At 44.4% G+C, this 26,712-nt stretch overlaps 1 protein-coding gene across 4 annotated transcripts in view; it reads right to left on the bottom strand.

The window, feature by feature from the left end:
- The window catches only part of LOC117246657 (transcription factor COE3-like), a 58,624-nt gene that overhangs the window by 11,480 nt on the left and 20,432 nt on the right, over nucleotides 1–26,712 (bottom strand). For 2 of the 4 annotated variants that reach the window (XM_033610543.2, XM_033610545.2), the window contains exons 7-12: nucleotides 19,563–19,644; nucleotides 17,404–17,521; nucleotides 12,553–12,686; nucleotides 12,182–12,308; nucleotides 9,218–9,306; nucleotides 745–810 (exon numbers count right to left, since the gene is read on the bottom strand). In XM_033610543.2, coding sequence (XP_033466434.1) covers nucleotides 745–810; nucleotides 9,218–9,306; nucleotides 12,182–12,308; nucleotides 12,553–12,686; nucleotides 17,404–17,521; nucleotides 19,563–19,644 — 616 coding nt within the window. The remainder of the gene's footprint in view (nucleotides 1–744; nucleotides 811–9,217; nucleotides 9,307–12,181; nucleotides 12,309–12,552; nucleotides 12,687–17,403; nucleotides 17,522–19,562; nucleotides 19,645–26,712) is intronic. The other 2 variants (XM_033610544.2, XM_033610547.2) reach the window with 1 other exon arrangement.

Here is a 26,712-nt window from a genome sequence, read left to right as displayed (position 1 = left end):
TTTGGGTGTTTCAGGAGGTTCTGAGTCATAAACCTGCAGCAGCAGCAGCAGCAGCAGCAGGAGGAGGAGGAGGAGGGACGTCCTGCTTGCTGAGCTTCATCTTTACTACAGAATCAACAACAGAAACTCCTTCAACCTCCTGAGGGTAAAGTCACTGAAGCTCCAACTGAAAGAAGCCGAAGGATGGACAGATGTGGACAGATGTGTACAGGTGTGGGCAGGTGTGGACAGATGTCTACAGGTGTGGACAGGTGTGGACAGGTATGGACAGGTGTGGACAGATGTGTACAGGTATGGACAGGTGTGGACAGGTGTGGGCAGGTGTGGACAGATGTCTACAGGTGTGGACAGGTGTGTACAGGTGTGGGCAGGTGTGGACAGATGTGAACAGGTATGGACAGGCGTGGACAGATGTGTACAGGTATGGACAGGTGTGGGCAGGTGTGTACAGGTGTGGGCAGGTGTGGACAGATGTGTACAGGTGTGGACAGGTGTGTACAGGTGTGGGCAGGTGTGGACAGATGTGTACAGGTGTGGGCAGGTGTGGGCAGTTGTGTACAGGTGTGGGCAGGTGTGGACAGATGTCTACAGGTGTGAACAGGTGTGGACAGATGTGTACAGGTCTGGACAGATGTGTACAGGTCTGGACAGATGTGTACAGGTCTGGACAGGTGTGGACAGGTGTGGACAAGTGTGGGCAGGTGTGGACAGATGTGTACAGGTGTGGACAGGTGTGAACATTACCTGGTTGTTATGAGGCATCCCGTAGAGCGCCTCCACCAGGTCAGCTGCTCTCTTCAACAGCACCTCCTGAAACAGGAATAGGAGGAGGTTCACACAGGAAGTTAAAACAGGATTGATGACAGCGACAGTGGAAATGATCTCCACTGATGAGATGTTTCATGTGTTCACTCTGTTTGTGTCCTCACAGGAAACACTGTGTGGATGCCATAGACTGTAAATAAAGATGGACGACGTGTGTCCACTTCCTCCCACTGTGCAACAACAAACCAAAATATCCAAGACAACCCCCTCCACCAACACGAGTCCTCACGAGTCCTCACCATCATCAGCAAACTTTCTGTTGCTGCTGTTACACAGATTGGACCCAGTGTTGCTGATGGACGACGGGGCCGAGCTTTGTGTTGACTGAATTTTTCTTACAGCAGCTGAGTTCTGAGCTGCTGTCCAATCTCCTCCAGGGGAAGGACAGACTGCATATAAAGATGGACGACACGTCTCCACTTTCTCCCACTGTAAGATCCTGACACAACAAGCTGACAGTTGGCCATCGGTCAAAGTTGGGCCGTTGGTGACCATCTGTCACTCTAATCTGTGCGATGTCTTCCGCACTGTCGGCCCTCGTTGGCTTGTTTATTTTGTCTGATTCATCGTATTGAATCTGTCGGTGAATGACCTCCCTCTGACTGTCAGCTGAGCTCAGGTGAGGAGCAGAGAAGCGTCAGTGAGGAAAGGAGGAGCTAAAGTCCAAAACCAACTTGTTCCATGAGGTCAGATTATTTTTCTCTTAGCAGAAACATTACCTGATGGTTTGTGTTACTGTTCACCGGTGCACGGTAAATATGCTCTGATTGTATTGTTAATGTGCTAACTGGCTAACTAGCACCAAGACCCTCTTCCTGTTTCCCTTTCTCAATGATGAATACAGAAGACCGCCATCTGCTGTTGTGGAGAGTTATTTCCTCTCAGCAGGAGCAGAACGGACAAGCTGATTGGCTGTTGGCTGGAGTCTCTGTGGTGTGTTCAGGTGAAGGTTTCTGGCTTAGACACAGCGACATGAGGTGACACAGGGACATGAGGTGACACAGCGACATGAGGTGACACCGTGGCATGAGGTGACACAGGGACATGAGGTGACACAGCGACATGAGGTGACACAGCGACATGAGGTGACACAGTGACATGAGGTAACACAGCGACATGAGGTGACACAGCGACATGAGGTGACACAGGGACATGAGGTGACACAGCGACATGAGGTGACACAGCGACATGAGGTAACACAGTGACATGAGGTGACACAGTGACATGAGGTGACACAGCGACATGAGGTAACACAGTGACATGAGGTAACACAGCGACATGAGGTGACACAGCGACATGAGGTGACACAGCGACATGAGGTGACACAGCGACATGAGGTAACACAGTGACATGAGGTAACACAGCGACATGAGGTGACACAGCGACATGAGGTGACACAGGGACATGAGGTGACAGTGACATGAGGTGACACAGGGACATGAGGTGACAGTGACATGAGGTGACACAGGGACATGAGGTGACACAGGGACACAGCAGGGGGCTTTTGTTGCTGCTGATTCTCTGAAGTCAGTCAGGTGTGTCTGGACCTGAATTAAAATGAAGCCAAAATATCTGAATAGAGCTGCCGCCATCTTGGACTGGTGACATCATGTGGAGCCAGAATCTGCACAGTAGTGATCTCCACAGTGATGAGTTCCTGCCCAACCACCTGTCCAACCAATCCATAACAGTGCCATCGATCATGAGCACACTGACTGGCACACACAGCTGTCAATCATGATGTCACAACCTGTTCATTACATCAGATAACTAATTAAAAGCAAACTGATCAGATACACAAACACTGGAACAAACATCAGTGAGACAACAACCACCTGAAACCACAGACACGTTCTGTGAGTTTTTAGTTTGGACCATGTCCCACCCAACAACATGTAGGGGGCGGGGCTTATGACCTGTACTGCCGCCAGCCACCAGGGGGCTATCACATGTTTCAGCTTCACTTATGTTTGTCCAACTTTATTTTACAGTCTGTGATACACACAACGTATTTATCACATTTACTACAGTGTTTGTGCTCCAAATTTAAACCATTGAGTGTGTGTGTGTGTGTGTGTGTGAGAGAGAGAGAGAGAGAGAGAGAGTGTGTTGACCTGACAGGGCTGACAGTATTAAACAGTGTTTATTCTAATCAGAGCTCAGTTACACTTCACAGAGCACACACACACACATACACACAAACACACTCTGAGCCTCTTTAACACTGAACCACTTCACTTCAATGAGCCGTTAGTGTTAAAATGCTGCCAAACAAACAGCTCTGTGTGTGTGTGTGTGTGTGTGTGTGTGAGTTACAGTGTCTGTGTCTCAGAGTGTTCGTACTCAATACATCATGAAGACCATAAAACGTATTTTAGACACAGACAGAGGACGCCTTGGTCGGTCTTTAGTTCAGGTCAGACTCAGGTTCAGCAGGTCTGATGTGAAGGTGTGACGGTTCAAGTTAGGAACACACTGTGTCAGTGAGGGTCCTCACAAAGATAGAAGTACAAGAATTTGTGTGTATGTGTGTGTGTGTGTGTGTGTGTGTGTGTGTGTAATCAGCCGTTGACAGAACAATGCTTCATTTAGTCTTTATCTTAATTAAACACTCTCTCAGTTAATCTGCTGCTTTTCATTACAAACTTCTTCAATTAACCCCGCCCCCTCAATCCTCCACCACTCCACTCCTCCACCCATCTATTCCCTCCTCCATCTGTCTGTTCATCCATCCATCCACTCCTCTGCCTCTCCATCACTTCATCCACCTGTCACACTGAGAGACCATCACTGAGTCGGAGCTCCGCACACTCATGCAGCCTCTACTCCGCCCACTGCTACCTCTCAAGCTGCAGCCTCTTCTCCAGAACCTGTGGCTCCGCCCACCTCCGATGATAAAACTCTGATTCTGGTCTCCAGGAACCAAGTGACAGATATCGTGCAGCGTCAGGCTCCATATTACCACCACCAGATCAGGGCCTCATGGAGCTGCTGCCCGCTTCCACAGCCTCCCTCAGCCTCCATCAGCTGGTGGTGACTCCTCCATCAACACTCCTTATTGGTGACTCCGTAGACAGAAATGTGAGAGTCACATGAAGAAACCCCATTACATCTGTGCTGGTTACCTCAGAGCTGTTTCCTGTCTGAAGGAGGCGGAGCACGCAGACTTTTATGTCCACAGCTCTGTGCTGAGGTGCTCCCCTTACTCCCTGTTTGTCTCTTTTCTTTTATTAACTACTTATATTTTTTAGTTTTATTTTTTACAGGTTACAGATAAAAAAAAAAAAAACTTGGATCACTAATGTCTTGAATTCTGATTTACAACCGTTCTTAAACACACCGTTCACTAACAGACTGTCACACACACACACACACACCCACACACACACTGAGAGGAAGTCATTTCTGTGAAGTACGTTCAGCCTGCGATCGTCTTTAATCTGCTCGTTTATGCAGAACGACGTTCAAGTGTGTCGCAGCATGAGAGGAGATTTATTCACACACACACACACACACCCACACACACACACACACACACACACACACACACACACACACTGTGTTTATAGTGACAAATGAAAGCCTTATTATTATTACAAGTGTTTCATTGTTACGCAGCGAGATGACAAGCACCTCTCACACACACACACATTAACAAGGTTACCACGGCGATAGAGCTGGAGGTGGGGATGTCATCGCTGAGGAGGAAACCAATTATTCTCTGAAGAGACACACACACACACACACACACACACACACAGATTCTGCCTCCGCAGCAAAAAAATTAACCTCAATAAACGCCACATCATTAATGTAAATTATTATTATTTCATTGTTATTATTATCATTATTATTAGTAATAATAATGATAATAATAATAATCACAATTTTGACAATAATAATGATAATATGATAACAAAATAAATCAGATATTACAAATCAGAATCTGTCATGATGACGAAAACAGTGACAGAGACGAGTCCACGACCGGTTCAGTCTGATGGGAGGAACAAAACCTCTAAATCACATCTTGGCCCCGCCCACTGCCAATCAACACTGACCTTCAGTTAAACCACAGACTGTAAAAATAATGGACATAACCACTGTGATGTCACCCGCTGGTTAATTGAACTGCCATTTTGAAGCCTCGAGTTCGGCATATCAGCCGTCACCATTTTGGTTTTTTGGAGCCAAAAGTGACCATATTTGGAGGAGAGCGTGGAGCTGTGGAGGAGTGAGGGGTGGATCCAGGGATGTGTTAACAAACCTGGTACAGCGTTGGAGGTGGAGCTCCATTCATTCCTATGAAAGCTGCTCAGTGGTGCATGAAGCAAAAATGCTCTGATTCCAGAGGCTAACAGCAGCAAAGTATGGCCGAGCGCGGCCGAGTGCAGCCAACTTCCTGTTCAGCTCTCCACTCAGCTGAATAGGGATAAAATAATTCAATAACCCCTCAGACTTTCCAAATGTTATCAAACTGAATGCATCAAATCCTGATAGTGAAAGAAGTCATGTCTTATGAGCTGTGGTGTCAAAAAAAAAAAAAAAAGTGATTAACAGGTATCTCTTTCACAATGTAGGTCAACGGAAAAAAGCTTTTTCGGGTCCAGTGGTGTTAGGTGATGTACTCCAGATGGTGTAATTCCACTTTTGACCACTATGAAAATTAGCTTCAAAGTGCAGTGCTCCTCCTGGGGACCTGCATGGATCTAACTCAGACTGTAGTGAAACCTCACAGACATCCTGTCAGTCAGAGAGGCCCCGCCCCCTTAATGATGTGTAACCGTAATAACATGTACACAGGTGAGTTGTATAAACATGTTTAAATGATCTCCAGAGTCCAGACAGGCTGTAAACATGTTGATGTCTACGTGTGAACATGGAGGTCTGTGGGGACTCACTCTAGTGGACATCAGAGGAACTGCAGGTTTGGACTCATGGTTCGGTCTCAGGGGGGCGCTGTTTGAGTTAAATGGATAAAACAGAAGATCATCTGCACAGAAGTTGAACCAGACTCGACTTTAACCTCTTCTGTCGCTTTACTTTTTGGATTGTCTCCTATTTTTACTCTATTTTATTTTAGTTTAGGTCAATACCTCTTATTATTTATGTCTTCTACTCTGTGTTTCTGGATTTATTTCTGTCTGTGTGCTGCTGCAACAACCACATTTTCATCACATTTCTGTAGATGAACGCATTATTTAAGAGTTCATTACAACTGAAGATGAAAGATGTGAAACCTCTTCACAGCTGCAAATGTTTAATTCACCTGTTCATAAGCCTTCAAACTCAAACTGAACCTCTGCATCAGACGTCAGCTTTATTTCAGATTTTGGATTTGAACTTCTGTTGATTGGCGGGGGGGGGGGGGCTGTCTCCGTCAGCGACCTCATGAAATGTGACGTCTCTGTTAGGAACAGACAGATTCACTTTAAACTGAGACTTTTGTTTTTGTTGTTGGCCGACGGACACACAGACACACAGACACACAGACGTCAACACAACCAACCAGCAAAAACAGAGAGGAGTTATTTCTTTTAATAAATCTGATAACAGACCGACTGATAGAGTGTGTGTGTGTGTGTGTGTGTGTGTGTGTGTGTGTGTGTGTGCCAATCTCCTTTCTTGCCACATGGCTGCACTCGCTGATTACCTGATTTGACTGTTTCAACCTCCCTGTTTGCCAATGGGCTTTACACACACACACACTGGTTTACCTTTTATTCAATCATCTCTTGTATGTGTGTGTGTGTTTGTAGAATTTAATGCTCTTTCCTGTTGGTGTGTGTGTGTGTGTGTGCGCATGTGTGTGTGTGTGTGTGTGTGACGTTAGCTAACAGTGATGAATGTTGTTTCGGTTCATTTACATAGAAACAACTCTAAAATAGAGTTAGCCTCTGCATGATGTCACACCTCGGGTCTGTGATTGGTCACTCTGAAAGTCAATAAGAAGACCTTTAAAGTTGGTGTAGGTGATGTTAAAGGGTTTTTGTTTCATTACATTGGTAACGACGAATCGCATTGCTGATTCATTGCATCACGTGATCCGGATATTGTAACGTGGACCCAGAATAGACTCCACAGACATAAAGTTTCGTGTAGCCATAGCAACGCCGTTTATAAACAACAATATACATATATGTATATGTATGTATATATATATATATATATATATATATATATATACATATATATATATATATATATATATATATATATAGTGGATCAAATAATCTGAAATTAATGGATACAGTGTAAATTAAAGCAAAAACACAAAGAAATTAGGAACTGGCTCGTTCACTCTAAAGAGCTGGTTCAAAGACTCGGCTCGTTCGCCAACGTCACATCACTACTGGTCAGGTCTCTGAGAGCCTGCTGATTCATACGTGGCTTGTTAATGTGACATATCAGAGCTCCAAACTTAATGGTTCAGTTATTGTATTTAGTTTGGATGACGTAATAAAATATGCTGATGTGTGTTTGATATACAAAGTCTCCCATGGCTCAGCTCCACCTCCACCTGCAGCCCATACCAACAGAGGACCAAATATTCAATAAGAGGGTTCAATAAGAGGAGACTGTTTGACTCCATTAAGGAAAAGTGCTTTATCCAGTCAGCCTGGTGTCACTCCAACTCATATCAGAGATCTAAACACTTATAGATCTTTCAGTAACCAGTTAAAACAATGGATGATTAATACATACACATGTCAGCACTAAACTCTTTTCTGCTGCTGCTGTTAATAATAATAATAATAATAATAATAATAATAATAATAATAATAATGATAACGTGCTGCTGGTGTTGTTCTATATGGAAATCCGTCACTTCTGCCTCTAGTGCTTTTAAAAATTGTTTGTCCTTTTAAATTGGATCAATTTTGCCTCAAGTTTCAGCACTGAATCACAAAATAAATGAAAAATGAACTTTACGGCCCTTAAATTAATTATTAACATTATTTACATTGTTTACAGTTATTTACGTTATTATCTATGTGTTGTTTTTATCTTCTATGATATGATGATGACAAAAGTAAAAAAGGAAGGTGCAGCAGGTTCTTCTGTAACAGACTGTGTTAAATGATCAGATGATGTCATCTCATATCGATCGAGGACCCTGAATCACATCGTATCAAAATCATATCCTGACAGACTTTGTGATATCGGCAAATATCACGTTGTTGTCAAAAGAATGAAACTGGTGATTTACAGCCTGTTAAACATCAGGTTGAAGAACATCAGACACAGACTCAGAGACAGCAGGACAGCAGAGTGGCTGAAACTCCACCTGAACTAGTCACTCTGCACAGCCGGCCAATCACAGCCTCCCGTCAGGATGAATGGCAGCAATTTAAGCCAATCAGATTCTGAGTTCAGGGACTATTTTCTTTACAGAGGACAGGACATCAGTGTCTCTGTGGACACATTGTCCTCTTCTGTCCTTTCACACATCAAACAGACAAACATGGGAGAGTCTGTGATGTTTTATATCCAGTCTTTATCTGGTTCAGTATCAGACTGACCTTTGACCTTTAGTCTTTATGTTGAATCAAACCGTCTTTATAGAAACATTGTGTCCTGCAGCAGGTGATGCCCACCTGCTCTGGATCAGCCAACGTCCCTCACATGTCCAACATCACCTTGTTTCTCACAGCGCGCTGAGCACAAGGCAGCGTGGGTAATCGAGTCAAACAAGTACTGATGAATTATTAACAACGTGGTTTGTGTTACGGCGCTAACAGCGTGTCAGCTCGCATCATGGTGGGCGGAGTCCATCACAGCCCACGCCTCACTACTGCTGAAACACCATGAGGCCAAAAGTATGTGAGCAGGCTTTACCCCACTGACGCAGCTGATAGTACGTCTCATCAAACGTCTGTAGTGTCTCTAAACGTCATGAACAAAACTTGTCACATGTTCAGTCTCTCCTCAAGACGTTCAGCTGGTCACATGACAACATCTAAGAGTTTAAACAGATATATTTAAAGTAAAGTCTGTTCAGCTGATTGTGTCTCTTCACACTGATCCTCTGAGCTGTGACTCTGAAACATCTGTGTGTGTGTGTGTGTGTGTGTGTGTGTGTGTGTGTTCAGATCTGTCTCCATCACAGAGACCAAACTAACATCCACAGTTCACAGCTCCTTTCAGCTTCTGCTCACACACAGGTCCTCTGTCTCTGCCTTTGTGTGTGTGTGTGTGTGTGTGTGTGTGTGTGTTACAGAGACACACAGGAACACAAGTTAAACAGTAGAATCAGCTGATGATTATCAGACTGTGAGCAGCCGACCAGAAACAGACTGATGGAAAAACACCAACAACAATCATCATTGAGTCTGTGTGTGTGTGTGTTACTGTGTGTTCCTGTGTGTGTGTGTGCGTGTGTGTGTGGTACCTTAGGCAGTCTCTCCGGGTCTCCGGGGTGACGAGGAATGACCTTCTGTAACCTCTGGAAGCCGTAGTCTATGGTGGGCTCGTTTAAAGCTGAAGAAGAAGAAGATGAAGAGGAAATAAACTTATTTTAAGTGAAACATTAAAACCATGACTTTCCTTCACTTCACATCATGAAACCTTTGTTCTCAGATCATGATGTTCTGTATGTTTCAGATCTTCTCACAGACCCAAACAGCAGAACTACATCAACCTCAGGAGGTTCCAGTGGTCCTTTAAAATGTTCTACAGGTCCTACATGAGGCGCTGAAAGCCCTTTAGGAGGTTATGATGGGGGTTCCTGAGAATGTCCTAGGGGCTCTTTAAGAGGTTGTAGAAGGCTGTTAGTCAGTGGTAGTGGTCCTGTTCTAAATGCTAAAGGAGGTTCTCAGAGAGCTTCAGGAGGGTACAGAGGTCCTTTCGTATGTTCTAGAGGTCCTACGGGAGGTTCTCAGAGAGCTTCAGGGGGGTATAGAGGTCCTCTCATATGTTCTAGAGGACCTACAGGAGGTTGTGAAGTTGAGTGAACAGAAAGTTTTAAAGAATTAAAAAGACAAAAACAACCTGTTATTAAAACACAGTCTGTGTCTGTGAACTGACTGAAACAAAAGATGACTGACAGGTGGAACATCATCAGAGTCACGTTGCTTAGCAACCAACTAAAATCCCTCCAGACTTCTCCTGCTGACTGAACCAAACAGAAACAACCAATCAGAAGCAGTTTGTGTCTCTCTGCTTTCTGATTGGTCTGTCACACCCCTGTTTCCTCCTCCAACATCATTTACAGTTTAAACTGGTCGGAGCTGATAAATCAGAGCGTCAGTGAACGCAGCCGAGCACGGCCAGTGTGTGTGTGTGCGTGTGAGTGTGTGTGAGTGTGTGTGAGTGAAGTGCATGAATCATAATCCTGTCTTGGTTCAGCTGCGTTTAACAAGCTTTACAGCGACTCTCCTATACATCACAAACACTGTGTGTGTCAGTGTGTATCAGTGTGTTCGTGTGTGTGTGTGTGTGTGTGTGTGTGTGTGTGTTCAGTCCTTGAAGGCTCACAGGGCGTAACAAGCAGCAGTTATAAGAGTGTGTTAGCTCTCCAGATGTCTGTGTTATCTACAGCCTCTGTGTGTGTGTGTGGGTGTGTGGGTGTGTGTGTGTGACCTTGTGCTGTTTATCAGCTGTGTGTCTGTTTAACCTGCCTCTGTCTGTCTGTCTTTTCTCCTGTTAACATTCTTTATGGATCAAACCTGAAGTCTGTCCCATCCTGTCTCAATGCTCATATACTTACAGATATATACTGTCTAAATTATACATAAATATCTGTAGGACTGAGTCATTGTCCAGCACTTTGTGGACTCAGTAACATGTTAATGTGTCCACAGGACTTTTGTCCCACCTGAAATGATCAAAGATAACAGAGACGTCCAGCAGGAGAGTCTGAACTCTGATTGGACCCCACGCTGCAGATCATTAACTCTTTAACTGCCGTGTGACTCAGACTGTTTTGACTCCTGTCAGCCGTCACTAACTTCCTGTCAGGTCTGTCTCTGATTGGTTAATTGGCTGTGATGAAGCAGACAAACTGATCAATAAGCTGTGACTGTGCGTCTCTGTGGAGACACCTGGATGATGTCACAGTGTGCTGGCAGACTGGTTGTTAATAAAGCTGTGATCAGTTTGTATTGATCAGAGTCGACTGTCAGCAGCATCACGTCTTTTTACTCTGAGTTCACCTGGTTCTCCTTCGTTAACAGTCTGATCTGTGATGTCTGTGTGTCTCTGTGTTTCCTGTGTGTCCGGTGTCTAGGTGATGAGGTCAGAGATGAACTGAAGGACGATGAAACACGAGGACAGGAGTGCATCACGGGGGACACAGCAGGTTCCTTAACATTCACTTAACAGAGATAACAACAGAGTTTCACTGTCTTCAGGTCAGGACGTCAACACACATCAGAGGACACATAGTGTGTCCCCTGATGTGCGTGTGTGTGTGTGTGTGTGTGTGTGTGGGTGGGTGGGTGGGTGGGTGTGTAAAATCTGAGGGTGTGTCAGTCAGGAGGTGTTACAGCGATCAATAATCTTCAATCAATGCTCATTGAAATTTCATGAACCTGTCTGTCTGTCCCGCCTTTTCCAGACACTGCTAGGATTTCTTATTCAGTCTGTCAGTGGTTCATGCTGTAATGTCTGTGGGAGGAAACATTCACACAGTCTTTCTGCATGCTGTGTGATGTCATCAGTCATATGACAGTGTTTCAGTGTCTGACTGATGATGTCATTTTTATTCTTAATGTGTTTTTATTGTTTCTGTATTTGGACATAAACTGAATCATCTTAATGTCACATTTTAATGTGACTCATTATTACTTTGATCCTTTTTCACATTATAACAAGATCAATAAATTCACTGTTACAATAAATAAATTAGTTTTATAGACAAGTTTCTTGTGATGAGATGAAAACATCTTCATGTTAATATTTTCATGTCCTGATGCTGTTTGTTCTCAGTGTGCGTCGGTCCATGTTGAGTCTGACGTTTATAACCTGAGCTCTCTCATCAGAACCACAAGGGTTCCCTCTGTGACAGAGGAGGAGCAAAGCATGCTGGGAGCAGGGTGGAGCAAGGTGGAGCAGGGTGGAGGGGAACCACTGAGGTGTGAAAGCAGCTGCTGTTTGAAACTCAAGGTCATGTGACTGATGACATCACAGTCACAGGCTGTGTGTGTGTGTGTCATTAACATGTCTGAGGGTTAATGAGATTTAAATGTGTGTCATCACTCTGACAGCAGTGAGACACAGGACAGACACATAGGAAGAATGAAGGAGGGAGGACACATGAAGGAAGGAGGACTCAGTGTGTCAATGTGGACAGTAAACAGCTAACAGCAGTATCTGGTTCCTGATTGGCTGCTGGTTGATCCAGTCAGAGTGTTACCTGTATAAACGAATCGTCCAGGTGCTCCTTTACAGAACTGTTTGGACTTGTAGGACAGCGTTACCTCGACGACCCCAGGGATGTGACGGGGAGGAGTCTGCACACGGATAGCGTGAGGGGTGATCAGCTGGACAGAGACACAGAGACAGAAAGAGACACAGAGACAGACAGAGACACACAGACACACAGACACACACAGAGAAACACAGAGACATTACGGTCAGTTCCAGTGTAACAGATGTCGTCATCAGCAGATTTACTGATCTAGAATCAGAATGATGTCACATCTCAGAATCAGGGCTGTACTGATTATTGATTATTGGTTATTGATCAAGTGTGTGTGTGTGTGTGTGTGTGTGTGTGTGTGTTACCTCACTCCACACCAACATGGTACCGAAGACAACCTGCAGGCCGTCAAAGAAGTTGTCTCCGATCAGGATGACCGTCGCTCCGCCCGTCGTCCAACCCTCACTGGGACTGATGGCTTTGATACAGGGAGTGGCTGCTGGACGACAGACAGACAAGCAGACAGACAGACAGACAGGTAAATAGAGATGTTAGCATGTTGTTGTAGAGACAATATCAGACAGAGTCTGAAACATGAATCCAAAACTGCAGTTCCTCTGATGTCCACTAGAGTGCGTCCCCACAGACCTCCATGATCACATAAAGAAATCAACATGTTTACAGCCTGTCTGTCTTGTTACTCCACCTCACTGTTCTGTATGTGAGGTACAATCATGGAATGAAGGGACAAAGTCGTCTCATGTCTGAGACGAGGACGGAGTGAGAAACAGTGTCTGTACAAACAGGACAGACTGCAAGACGGATCATGGACAGGACAGGTGAGACATCTGATGACATGTTATATGTGCAACACACTGCAGGAAGTTTAAACAGCAGATGTTAGCAGTTAGCAGCTAACTCAAAGAAGAAGAACAGCAGCTGTTAGTAGTTAGCAGCTAACTCAAAGAAGAAGAACAGCAGCTGTCAGCAGTTAGCAGCTGATGCTGTTGTGTTACATGTCACGCCCCTTTTGATTCTGTGATGTCATCATACTGTCTGTAATCACACCCTGCCGCCGGCGTTTGGGTCTGTGTAAAGGGGTCTACGTAGCGCCATCTGTGTGTAAAAAGTGCTGAAGAGTAAGATGGTGACTGAAGGCTTCAGAACAGGAGCCCACAAACCACTGAGTGACATCACAGCAGCTGCGTCCATTATTTATACAGTCTGTGATTCACAGGTCGGCTTCAAACTACGACTGTAGTACTACTGAAGGTCACACACACACACACACACACACACACGCACACACACATGAGAGAGAGAACGTGATTTAATTGGGTCATGGCTTTTATCCGCTTTAGCTTCGTACATTCATTCACACACACACACACACACACACACACACACACACACACACACACACACACAGGACCGGTAATGACTACTTTCTCTTCTTTCAAGTGCGGCTGCAGATTAATTATAAAGTGAAATGAAAGCAGTGTGTGTGTGTGTGTGTGTAAAGTTAATCTCATCACTGAAGACTTGAAATGACATTAGAGCACCTGACCTCTGTTCTCCTGTGTTCTGTGAGTGTGAACATTGGACACGTCTCACCCTCAGTGTTCACCATGTTGTCTACATACAGGAAGGGGCGGGACCACAGACACATTTGAAACTTGTGGAATATTGCCGCAGTGAACACTGATGTGGAACGCTGAATGTTAAACATTATTTGGACGTTTGTATTAATAAGTCAGATTTGTTCGTCATAACAGGTAAAAACACAACTTATTAACATGTGTTAAGAACACAGGAAATGGAACATAACAGGAACATGTCTGACGTCTGAAGACGTGTAGAACATTAAAAGCTTCCATCTCATTGGTTGGCGTTAAGATACCTGCCCCTTTTTGACGTTGCGACTGTGTTGGCCAATGTGGGCTTATGTTAGTAGGTAGGTTTTGGGTATGGGACAGTCCATTTTGTGCGGGGGTTAATAATAGGTGCAACTTCTGGCACTGAACCAGAACTGGCAATTTACTATTATAACAGTATAGAAACGTACACTGATGGTATGCTAACGGTAGGCCTACGATACGCTGATGCTCTTTTCTGGATTGATTGTGAAATAAAACATGTGGAACACACTTCCTGTTCCACCTCAGACAGTAAAACATGATCGTACCTCTGTTTTCTCTGACAGTTGTCTCAAGGCGTTGGTTGTTTTCCTTTTTAACTGAGTGTGTTAGCAATTAGCTTGTCTCGCTCCGTTAGCATATGGTTAAATTGAATGGAGCCCAAGTTAGCTCACAGTAAGCATCTACTCCTAAAGATTATTTATGATTTCTTACGACTCATAAACAGACTTTAACACATTCACCAGACATAATTCAGTTTTAAATTTAGCTCCATGTAAAGTGAATAAACGTGATGTTTTCCAGCTGAGGCGTCGCTCATCTGACTTAATGACAGTTTACACACTTTTATCCCCTCAGTGATATCAGGAATATAAAGTAAAACAAATAACTTAAGACGTTCATTTTATATGATATGAAAGAATGAAGGTAAATCAGTAACACTCAGAACAGATGACTGAACACTCAGACCGACTTAATTTAGTTCTGATGTCTCGTGGACACTTACAATGTACACTGAATATTATTACATCAGTCTCCCCCCTGAAACTGGTGAAATGGTTTCACCCAATATTAAACATCTGAAGTGAAATGTTCCTGTTAACAGGACATTTTCCGTCGTCTTAACGTGTTACTTTTTTACCTGTTGAGACGAACAAATTTGACTTATTAATACAAACATCAAAACAGATGTTTAGAGCCATTAGGCGTTCCACACACTGAAACATTGTTGTTTTTCACCTCTGTGCTGCTGTCAGATAAAAACCATCAGATTGTTTGTTGGGTTCATTCTGTCATTATTTAGTACCACTAACAATAACATCAATGCTAACATTAGCTTGTTAGCTACCTGCGGCACATTTTATCATCAGGTGTTGACGTTCTGTGTTGTAGCATGAGTGATGCGATTTATGAGTGTAAGTTATGTTTGGTGTGAATGTTAAACCGATGTCGTTACTGTGAAGATTTCAGTTCGTGATCAGATTCTTCATAAGTCGTAAATATTCACAAAATGTGTCAGCGATCAGCTGGTTACAGAGTCAGCCATCATCAGAGATCATCCGCCATCATGAGCCATCATCAGAGATCATCAGCCATCATGAGCCATCATCAGCCATCATCAGAGATCATCAGCCATCATGAGCCATTATGAGCCATCATCAGCCATCATCACAGATCATCAGCTATCATCAGAGATCATCACCCATTATGAGCTTCGTCAGCCATCATCAATCATTATGAGCCATCATCAGCCACCATCAGCCACGAACATTTGGACATAAAGAAACTTCCTGTGAGAGCACTTTCATTTTATACAATCAGCAACTGACAATCTTTGGGCAAATGTTGGTGATGATGCTCCGGCCAAAAATAATTCACCCAGCAGAAGAAGAAAAGCTTCAGATCCTGCCTTCATCTTTTCCGTTACGTTTGCTACAGCTGTGTTTGATTTAAGATGATGCTGCCCTGATAAAATTCATCCACTACATAAGTTAGTACACAGAGTACTCAGTGCACTAATGGAAGTATCTGACTGGACACACAGCACAGATTCAGGACGTGTGAAGTGAGTTTTAGTAACCTTCAGTTCTTCATGGTGAACTGGTGGAACTGGTTTCAGAGGTTTCAATATGAGACTTGAAGGGTGAATCCCAATTCTCATTCTCTTTTAAGTGTGGCCCTCCGGAATCTTTGTTTCAAGGGCTCTGTAGCCCTCGGTCTTGGCCCTAGCCCTTACTCCAAGTAAGAATTGAGACACCCCTACCCCTCACGTGAACGCGCAAAACCAAGGGGAAGGGGTGGAAATGGGATGCACCCTTAAACTCTGTAGAAACAACAGGAGACAGTGCTGCTACAGACAGGAAGAAGAAGGAGAAGAAGGAGGAAAAGAAGAAGTAGAAGAGGAAGAAGAACAAGAACAAGAAGAAGAAAGCAGAAACAGTGAAATGAGAGGGAGGGTTCAAACCCTCGGGACTGTGCTGCGCTCTGATTGGGAGGGGTGGTTTCCATGGTTACCATCTTTAATTAGGAGGGCAATTAAAGAGGTTGAACAGCGCACACACACACACTGTCCTCTCTGGGGACAGAGAGGCGTCTGGTCTTCCTACCCACAAGCCACTGGGCTGTTCTCTTCACTTCTGTTTCTCCTCCTTCCTCTGCAGCTGTTTCAGAGGCTAACACATTGGCATGTTAGATCGTGTGTCCCCATCCAGCTGGAGGAAACTCTGCGGATCACTTCCTGTCCCATCAGAGACAGGCCATAAAGACTCTATGTTCAGAGCCTCCTCCTCATCATCATCTACCACCACTGACTCTGTCTCATAAGGAGACGTCCAACCTCCTCAAACTGTCTCCTGTTGTCTCTGACTCTGTTGAACCCAAATGTGTCTCTGCTGATCAGAGAACAAGTGCACAGTTTTAAATACGACCACCAAGATGAACTGTGATGTGATCACTCAGACCACCTGCTGAGGTCATCTGGGACAAACTGGACCACATGTCTTTTGTAGTGTAAAGGTTAATGTGTCCTGGTGTGTCACCGACAAGGACTATGTCATCAGTTGTTGGTTGTTTTGGTGACAACATGCTAACAATTTATAATTTGCCCATTTTACGAACAGTTGGACAAAGTGACAAACTGAAACTGAAACAAAGTGTTGATGGACCGTCCATCAGTTTTGGATTCTGCTGTAACGATACAAGCGCTGATGTGACTTGGGAGCAGTCAGTGAGAATGTGGACATCACATCTGGCCCTTTGACCTTCTGGCGTAAGTGGTCAGCTGGAGACACATGAGGGACACAGGTGTGAAAAGCGATGTGTCTCAGCTGTCCACTGGTGTCCAGATTTTAGAAGCAGTTGTAAACAGGGTCTCTGATTAACTCCACTTTTTCCCCTCTGAGGTGAAATATGGAGTTCCTCAGGGTTCTCTACTGGATCCACTGTTCATCTTGTATCTCTGGAGACCAGTCAGGGGTTTTCACGTCAACATCATCTCGTCTCGCAGCATGTGATAGGACAACAGAGTAGCCGCAGCTCCTGATTGGTTCACATTTATATCAACATATAAAACCTGCGTACCTTCAGATGGGTCCAGTCTCCGGGCTCTGCGGCCATGTTTGGAGTTGTTGTGTACAAACATGTTGTCAGAAACAGCGAGGACGTGGCCATCCACGTTCACTGTCGTCGACACCACCACCTTCAAACACACAAAAAGCTTAATTAATAATTTACAGACAAACAGAACAGCGAGTGTAAAACTAAAAAACGACTGTAGAGTGTGTATAAAGATGGACGACATGACAGCTCCCCAAAATATCTGATCGCCCCCTGGTGGCTACCCGCAGTACAGGTCATGAACCACGCCCCCTTGTTGTTAGTGGACAAGGCATGAGCCCAATTTTTCCCAAAGCTGGTTTCTGATTTCAGCTCTTATCATGCTGATATTTGTTTTTCTGGTGAAGCTCGGTGAAATCAGTATTTGATGATGCACAGAGAGGATGTGACATCATGACTGACAGCTGTGTTTGCCAATCAGTATACTCTCAATAATGATAAAAATAAAAATAATAATAATAATAATAATAATAATAATAATAATAATAATGCATTTTATTCATAGGCGCCTATGACAGACACCTGACAGTTAGAAAAAGCAGCAATGTATCCACAGATCATAAAATCAAACAAATCTGTAATATACAGATAAAATATTTTTAACAAATCAATGTCATGAAACTTTAAACTTAAAAAATAAATAAATAAACACATGTTGAATTTAATTTCATAGAAATCTAAGTCATAAATTTGAACATTTAATAATTAGTAAAAGAGCCTCGGTGTGTTTGAATGTGCCGTCCACTGTGGCCCCGCCCCTGCCATGATATCACAGCCACTGAGCCGAGGCCATTCATCATCCCCCGGCTGGTTGCCGTGGCGAGGTTGTTGTCGTTGATCCACGGCGACAGAGCAGAAGGTTGCACAGAGAGCAAGTAGAGGTGTCCTCTCTGTCGCCACGGTGACTAACCAGCACATCCTTCAACCTGCCGTCGCCACGACAACCACACCGACACGTCCGGACGCTTCACCTGACTTCACCTGTCCCACTCGTCTGATTGGCCCCTCTCTCTCTACATGCTCTGTGGAGCTGGCTCAGCCCCTGCCCCCCCTCCCTTCTTTCTCGTCTTCTTCCCCAGGTTTAACTGGACATAACATCCTGTCAGCTCGCCCAGCGCAGCGTGGAGAGGGAGGTGTGTGTTACTGTGTGTGTGTGTGTGTTACTGTGTGTTACTGTGTGTGTGTGACAGCAGACACATGGAGACTGAGACAAAGAGGAGAGAGGACGAGGATCTCAACAGTATGTCTCCTCCTCTTATCTCCTCTCCTCTCCACCTCCTCCACCTCTCCTTCCCTCCTCCTCTCCTCCTCTCCTCCTCTCCTCTCCGGTGGAGGGATCAATAATCAGAAGATCATTCACAGTGATCGGTGGATCTTGTTGTTAATTGGCTGATGAATGACGGAGCGCTCAGTGTGGAGGGGGCGTTTGATTTTAATCTCAGTGATATGTTAATCTTAGAATCTGCAGATCAACAGTCTGACACAGACTAAAGAGAAACATTTTAACATGACAAATGAATGAATGAATGAACGAATGATGTGACAGGCTGAGAAAACTGAACATGTTCATTAATATAAGAATAAATGAAATGTATTTCATGACTGTGTTATTTCCTCCTGATCTCTGCACAGTTTATTAAAAATAACTATAATTTGGTTTTAATTTCAGAAAAACTTGTCAGATTAAAGTTTGGTGAGCTGAGACCACTCAGCATTTCAGGACATTTGTAGAAGAGAACAAACTGAAGTCAAAATGAATTTATTATTTATTATTCATTATTCTGTTACTGTGAACTGTCTTTGTAGGAGACTTCCGGTTACTGTGGACTGTCTTTATGTATCTAATGAAGTTTAAACCCAGATTCATTTCACAACACAAGTCACATCAGTGCAGCTGGACCAGGAAATGTTAAAGACACAAACAGTTCACATGTTGGAGAAAAGGACAGACAGATAGAGACAGAGACACTCAGAGAGCTAAAGTTCCTGTTGACCTCTCATATTATATCTGCAAAGCAATAAGCCTCGAGCTGCCCCGCTGCAATGTATGATGGGTACAGCAGGTCCTCCAAAGCTCTGTGTGTGTGTGTGTGTGTGTGTGTGTGTGTGTGTGTGTGTGTTACCTGGAACCTCCTCATGTCTCTGGGATTTCCGGCATTCTTCAGACAGTTCTGGTTACACTTTAAGAAGAACTTCAGGAAGAACCTGTAAACAAATAAACCAACATAATCAGATCAAACTCTGACATCATCACAGTAACAATCAGAGTTAGGTATTAATACTCTGGATACAGAGGTGTAGTAGAGGGTATACTCAGGTTTACCCAACTCTGTCTGTTCACCCACCTGCCAGACTTCCTCCTCAGTAACCTGCCCATCTACCCTGTAGGACACCCACATTAACAATTACTACACCTCTGACTGGATACTTCAAAACATCAGTAACAAACAGCGGTGAAATACTCTGGAAGAAGAAGAGTTAGAGTACTCGTAGTCCTGGCAGTAGAGCTGACAGTAATATCAGCAGCAGTGTGTTATGGTTGATAAACATAGTAAACGGAGTTCCTCAGGGTTCTATCCTGGATCTCCTGCTGTTCTCTTTTCATAAAAACACAAACACAGTGTTTAAATGACAGGAAAGTGGGTCGATATGCAGAAGATACGATGTTCTAATCATCAGAATAAAAATTCCTTTGATGTTAGTCACGATGAACTCAGTCAGATAAAGTTGAGTAGTTTGAACGGGAAGCTACATTTAGCCGACACACACATGGTTATGTTTAGCCAACACACACACGTGGTTGGGTTTAGGAAAAAAGAACAGGGTTAAGCTTTACAGTCTTACGGGAAGTGAACACCGCACTCTCACGTGAAAGTCCGTGTTTGTTGGACCCGTGATGTGAAAGGATGACTTTTTTCATCGGTGTCTGATGTCACTGACCAAGCGCTGGTTTTTGACGACTTCAGAGTGAAACTGTGTTGTGTAACTCTGAACACAGGTTGTCTCTCTGTCTCCACATGCTAAGATTTCTAGATACCTCTCTGTCTCTCTCCTGTGTGTCTCTCTGTCTGTCTCCTGACGTCCTGTCATCCAGTCATCCTCTCCCAGGAGAGATGGAGGGATGAAGGAGAGAGAACAGAGACGACAGCTGCAGACAGACATCCAGCCTCAAACCTCCACAACATCTTTCTCTGCTTTTATTTTGGACAAATTCATCCAGTGGGGTGATTTTTGTTTTCTCTGGTTATTATTGTTTATTAGTTGTTCTTTCTGGTTCAATAGTTTTAGTTGTTGTTCAGACTGTTCTCTGTTCCCCATCAGGTTCTCCATCAAGTTTTTTGTCAGGGTCCCTGTCCTGTAATCTTCAGCTGAGGTTCCTGTGAATCACAGCAGAACCTCACTGATTTGTCCGAGGCTGTGACACCAGCTGTTTTGGGGGTGGGGGGTGTCTGTGTGAAGCCATGCAGCATCTACAGTACCACAGCATCACAGTGGTTTCCAAGGTAACAGGCTGTAAACACACACACACACTCACACACACACATATAAGGACAAAAAAAGGCCGAACTGGCTCTCAGGCGATGTTTTTAGTCTCTGAGGGTCTCTGCAGTATTGATTACCCAGCATTCCTTGCTGCTCGTCTCTAATGAGCCTACAGAAGGACAAAGTGCTGACACCAACACACACACACACACACACACACACACAGAACAGATGCTCTGTAAACAACCTCTTCTGGAAGAAAATCAGCAACAAATTCAAACCGTCCAAAACAAAGCCATCAAGTGATGATGTCATCAAGTTCATTCATATTCAAAGAAGCAACATTATGAAGAAAATATTGAAACTACTGTTGAAAAAGTTTGAGTGACACTTCCATCAGCAGTGACCTCAGGCCACAGACTAATTGTCACCATGTTTAAATCTGGAGAGAGTCTTTACACCCAGAGATGAGTTAGCATGTTAGCACTTCCTGTTTCCTGGTCTGGAAGTTTAGATGTGTGAAATAAGGCCTGTGGTTAACAACAGCTGAAGAGACGTCAGTAAATAGCCCACTGTCAGTTTACAGCTATATGTGTCTATGACCAGATGAGACTACAGAACGCCATCATGCCCAACACGGCTCGACAGCCTGGTTATGGCGCTGACGTTAAGTCATGTGACCGTGGGTGTAGTTTGTTTACGGCCTGGTTGCAGCGCTGATGTTAAGTCATGTGACCGTGGTGTAGTTTGTTTACGGCCTGGTTGTGGCGGTGATGTTAAGTCATGTGACTGTGCTGTGGTATAGTTTGTTCATGGCCTGGTTGTGGCGCTGACGTTAAGTCATGTGACCGTGGTGTAGTTTGTTTACGGCCTGGTTGTGGCGGTGATGTTAAGTCATGTGACCGTGGTGTAGTTTGTTCATGGCCTGGTTGTGGCGGTGACGTCAAGTCATGTGACCGTGGTGTAGTTTGTTTACGGCCTGGTTGTGGCGGTGATGTTAAGTCATGTGACCGTGGTGTAGTTTGTTCATGGCCTGGTTGTGGCGCTGACGTTAAGTCATGTGACCGTGGTGTAGTTTGTTTACGGGCTGGCTATGGTGGTGACGTTAAGTCATGTGACCGTGGTGTAGTTTGTTCATGGCCTGGTTGTGGCACTGACGTTAAGTCATGTGACCGTAGTGTAGTTTGTTCATGGCCTGGTTGTGGCGCTGACGTTAAGTCATGTGACCATGGTGTAAAAATCTTTTTCCCACAGATTATCTGAATGAAACCTATTTGTATCATAAACGTTTCAGAGGATCTAAGGCGACGGTAACTTCAGGGTTTGGAGTACAAGAAGACGTCTTCCTGCAGAACTCTCAGTCTCAGTATGACCTCTGACCTCTGATCAGCTGCACATATACACACACCCCGTCTTATCGCCATGGTAACCACCCAGCATCAGCAGCTGATCGTCTCCTTATCTTCAGACACACAGACTCAACTTATCTCCACTCTCCTCTTCACCTCCTTTCACTTCTCCTCCTCCTCCTCTTCCTCCTCCTCCTCCTCCCCCTCGTCTCCTCCCCTACCCTCCTGCTTCCTCCTCTTGTCTCCTCCCTCCTCTGTTCCCTCCTCGTATCTATTTTCTCCTCCTCTGAGCGACGAGCGGGCGATCGGGGTCGTAAATCTACACGCAGGACAGATTAAGCTTTCAATTTGTTATGTGATAAGCAGGGAACACCCGACACACACACACACACACACACACACACTCACTCAGTCTATTACTGCTCATATTTACGAGCAGGAAATTAGGACGCATCACAAATTTATCTCCAGGAAGAATGGAAGTCACTCACACACACACACACACACACACACACACACACACACACGCACAGACACACACACACACCCTGACACACACTGTGCAGGAGTTAATATGCTCTATGAGGTAGAAAATGTAGTCGCAGTGTGAGGACGAATTATACTGACGATAATGTACTGACACAGACACACAGTGTGTATAATGTGTGTGTGTGTGTGTGTGTGTGTGTATAATGTGTGTGTGTTGTCAGCGCTGTGTGTTAATCTGATCCGAGTCATTGACAGTGTGTGTGTAGTGTGTATAATGTGTGTGTGTAGTGTGTATAATGTGTGTGTGTGTAGATGAGGTTCATCTTTACTTTAACGCAGCTGCTGTTTAAACCTTCAGACTGATTCTGTTTGTTTTCACACACGTTACATCACATCCTCAAGTATGACCCTCATCATCATCATCATCATCATCATCATCATCACCATCACATCATCATCATCGTCATCCTCCATCAGCCTTGGTGGTGAACAGAGACGTTTAACAGCATTAAAACAAGATCAATCATCAGTTAACAAAGTGTCTCAGCTGCTGCAGAATCATTGATCAGTCAGTCTCACATGTCCTCACAATACAGACCTGTCCTCACAATGCTGAAATGTCCTCACAATACAGACCTGTCCTCACAATGCCGAAATGTCCTCACAATGCCAAAATGTCCTCACAATGCTGAAATGTCCTCACAATGCCGAAATGTCCTCACAATGCTGAAATGTCCCCACAATGCAGACCTGTCCTCACAATGGAGACCTGTCATCACAATGCTGACATGTCCTCACAATGCAGACATGCCCTCACAATGCCAAAATGCCCTCACAATGCCAACCTGTCCTCACAATGCAGACATGCCCTCACAATGCCGAAATGTCCACACAATGGAGACCTGTCCACACAATGTAGACCTGTCCTCGCAATGCAGACCTGTCCTCACAATGCTGAAATGTCCTCATAATGCAGACCTGCCCTCACAATGCAGACCTGTCATCACATTGCTGAAATGCCCTCACAATGCAGACATGTCCTCACAATGGAGACCTGTCCTCACAATGCCGAAATGTCCTCACAATGCTGAAATGTCCTCACAATGCAGACCTGTCCTCACAATGCCGAAATGTCCTCACAATGCAGACCTGTCCTCACAATGGAGACCTGTCCTCACAATGCCGAAATGTCCTCACAATGCAGATGTGTCCTCACAATGCAGACCTGTCATCACAATGCAGACCTGTCCTCACAATGCAGACATGTCCTCACAATGCAGACCTGTCATCACAATGAAGACCTGTCCTCACAATGCAGACCTGCCCTCACAATGCTGAAATGTCCTCAAAATGCCGAAATGTCCTCACAATGCCGAAATGTCCTCACAATGCAGACCTGTCCTCACAATGGAGACCTGTCCTCACAATGGAGACCTGTCCTCACAATGGAAAACTGTCCTCACAATGCAGACCTGTCCTCGCAATGCAGACCTGTCCTCACAATGTAAAACTGTCCTCACAATCCAGACCTGTCATCACAATGCCGAAATGTCCTCACAATGCAGACATGTCCTCACAATGGAGACCTGCCCTCACAATGCTGACATGTCCTCAAAATGCCGAAATGTCCTCACAATGCAGACAGACATATCTTTGCTTTACAGACACGTCCTTATTAAAATAAAAGAGTTTCTTTGTTTGTGTTTTGGATGATGTAAAACTGAAAATGATTCTCACAAACACATGACAAGAAGCCACACACACACACACACACACACACACACACACACACCTGTTCCCAAATGACTGTGATGTTAAAGTAAAATAAATAAAGATGAATAAATTATCTGTGTTTAAGGGAAAACAGAGCATATTTAATATGTAAATGAGCAGGATGTTCTGCTGTTAACGAACACATTTGAATACTAATTAAAGCAGTCAGAGATAATTAATGACAACTGTCAATTAGCAGCAGAGAGTTAATTGATTAACTTGCCAATGGAGGAGGAGAAATGGTATTCTAATCAATAAGTGAACATCACATCCACCTGCTGCAGTTTCATCATGACCTGATCTCTGATGACCCGAGAGAGACACACACAGAAACATCTGATACGTCACACAGTCGGAACGGGACAAAGACCAACAAATCAAACGCTCCTCTAAAACTGTAACTGTTTGTCACTGTTTCTCTGCAGCCTGCAGACACGTGATCAATACTGAAGACAGAAAACACCACCTGATGTTTTCATCATGTTACAGATCATTCATCTGGTGGAGACCTAACAAACACTAACTGATCACCACTCTGTCAGCTGTTGTAAAGTTGTTCATGTTTTTATATTTCCATCCTGTCAGTGAGGATCTCTGTAATTATCTGATCTTTATATTCAGACTGTAACCTCTGATATAAAATAAAGTTTGGTTACGTTGATGAACTTTGTTCATGTGATCCCATCAGACCTGATTACTTTCTGTCTTTTAATTATTTATTCACATCAGCTCGTATTTCATTATTATTTATGATTAACTATTATTATTCTTTGATTATCTGACATCATGAAGTCGTGATGATGTCACATGCATCATTTGTTATTTACAAAGTGAATGAAACAGAATCTTCTGACTTCACAGTGAGAGAGAAGAAACCTGAAGCTGAAACCTCTCTGTTGTCTAACAGCCTGTTCCTCACCATAGAGGTCAACACCAAGGTGAAACACACACACACACACACACTCAGACAATGAGAGGTTAAATGATCTTTAAGATGTTAAAGTCCAACAGCGACTCTGTTTGATAATGAATCAGGAGAAAAACCTTAAAAGCTCTTTGTGTCTGTGCTGCTTCATTACTCCTCACATTCACACACACACACACACACACACACACACTCATGGGTTCATGATTAGCATGATGAATCCGTTCATCTTGACCTCTGACCTCTGCTGTAATTGGAGACTAGAGAAGCTGTCAGACAGCAGCCTGTCCTCAACATGCTCCTCTCTGTGTTCTTAACATGTTCTCTGTGTGTTCTTAACATGTTCCCTGTGTGTTCTCTGTGTGGGCTGTGTGTCTGTGTACTGTGTGTGTGTGTGTGTGTGTGTGTGTGTGTGTGTGTGTGTGTGCTGTCATCGTGTCCTTGACGTTGTCTCTCTTCATGTTCTCTCTGTTTATGTGTTTGTTTATCTTCAGACTTGTTTGTTTGTCTTTAAACTCTTTGTTGTGTGTTCTTGGTCTGACCTTTCCCTGTTCTCTCTAATGCTCTCATAATGTTCTCAACATGTTTTCTACACGTTTTCATGTCAACTGAGTTTTAATGAGGAAATGATTCTTAATGAGCTGAAAGATTATAAATAAACACTGAAAACATTCAACGATGAATTAATAACACTGCACACTGCAGCACCACGGACAGAGTCTGCGTGTACCTGCTGGACCTCGGCACCACGGACAGAGTCTGCGTGTACCTGCTGGACCTCGGCACCACGGACAGAGTCTGCGTGTACCTGCTGGACCTCGGCACCACGGACAGAGTCTGCGTGTACCTGCTGGACCTCGGCACCACGGACAGAGTCTGCGTGTACCTGCTGGACCTCGGCACCACGGACAGAGTCTGCGTGTACCTGCTGGACTTCGGCACCACGGACAGAGTCTGCGTGTACCTGCTGGACCTCAGCACCATGGACAGAGCCTGCGTGTACCTGCTGGACTTCAGCACCATGGACAGAGTCTGCGTGTACCTGCTGGACTTCGGCACCACGGACAGAGTCTGCGTGTACCTGCTGGACCTCAGCACCATGGACAGAGTCTGCGTGTACCTGCTGGACTTCGGCACCACGGACAGAGTCTGCGTGTACCTGCTGGACCTCGGCACCACGGACAGAGTCTGCGTGTACCTGCTGGACTTCAGCACCACGGACAGAGTCTGCGTGTACCTGCTGGACTTCGGCAC

Source organism: Epinephelus lanceolatus, chromosome 21 (assembly GCF_041903045.1).
Source record: "Epinephelus lanceolatus isolate andai-2023 chromosome 21, ASM4190304v1, whole genome shotgun sequence".
NCBI classification, from domain to species: Eukaryota; Metazoa; Chordata; class Actinopteri; order Perciformes; family Serranidae; genus Epinephelus; species Epinephelus lanceolatus.
This window is presented reverse-complemented; position numbering and strand designations above follow the sequence as displayed.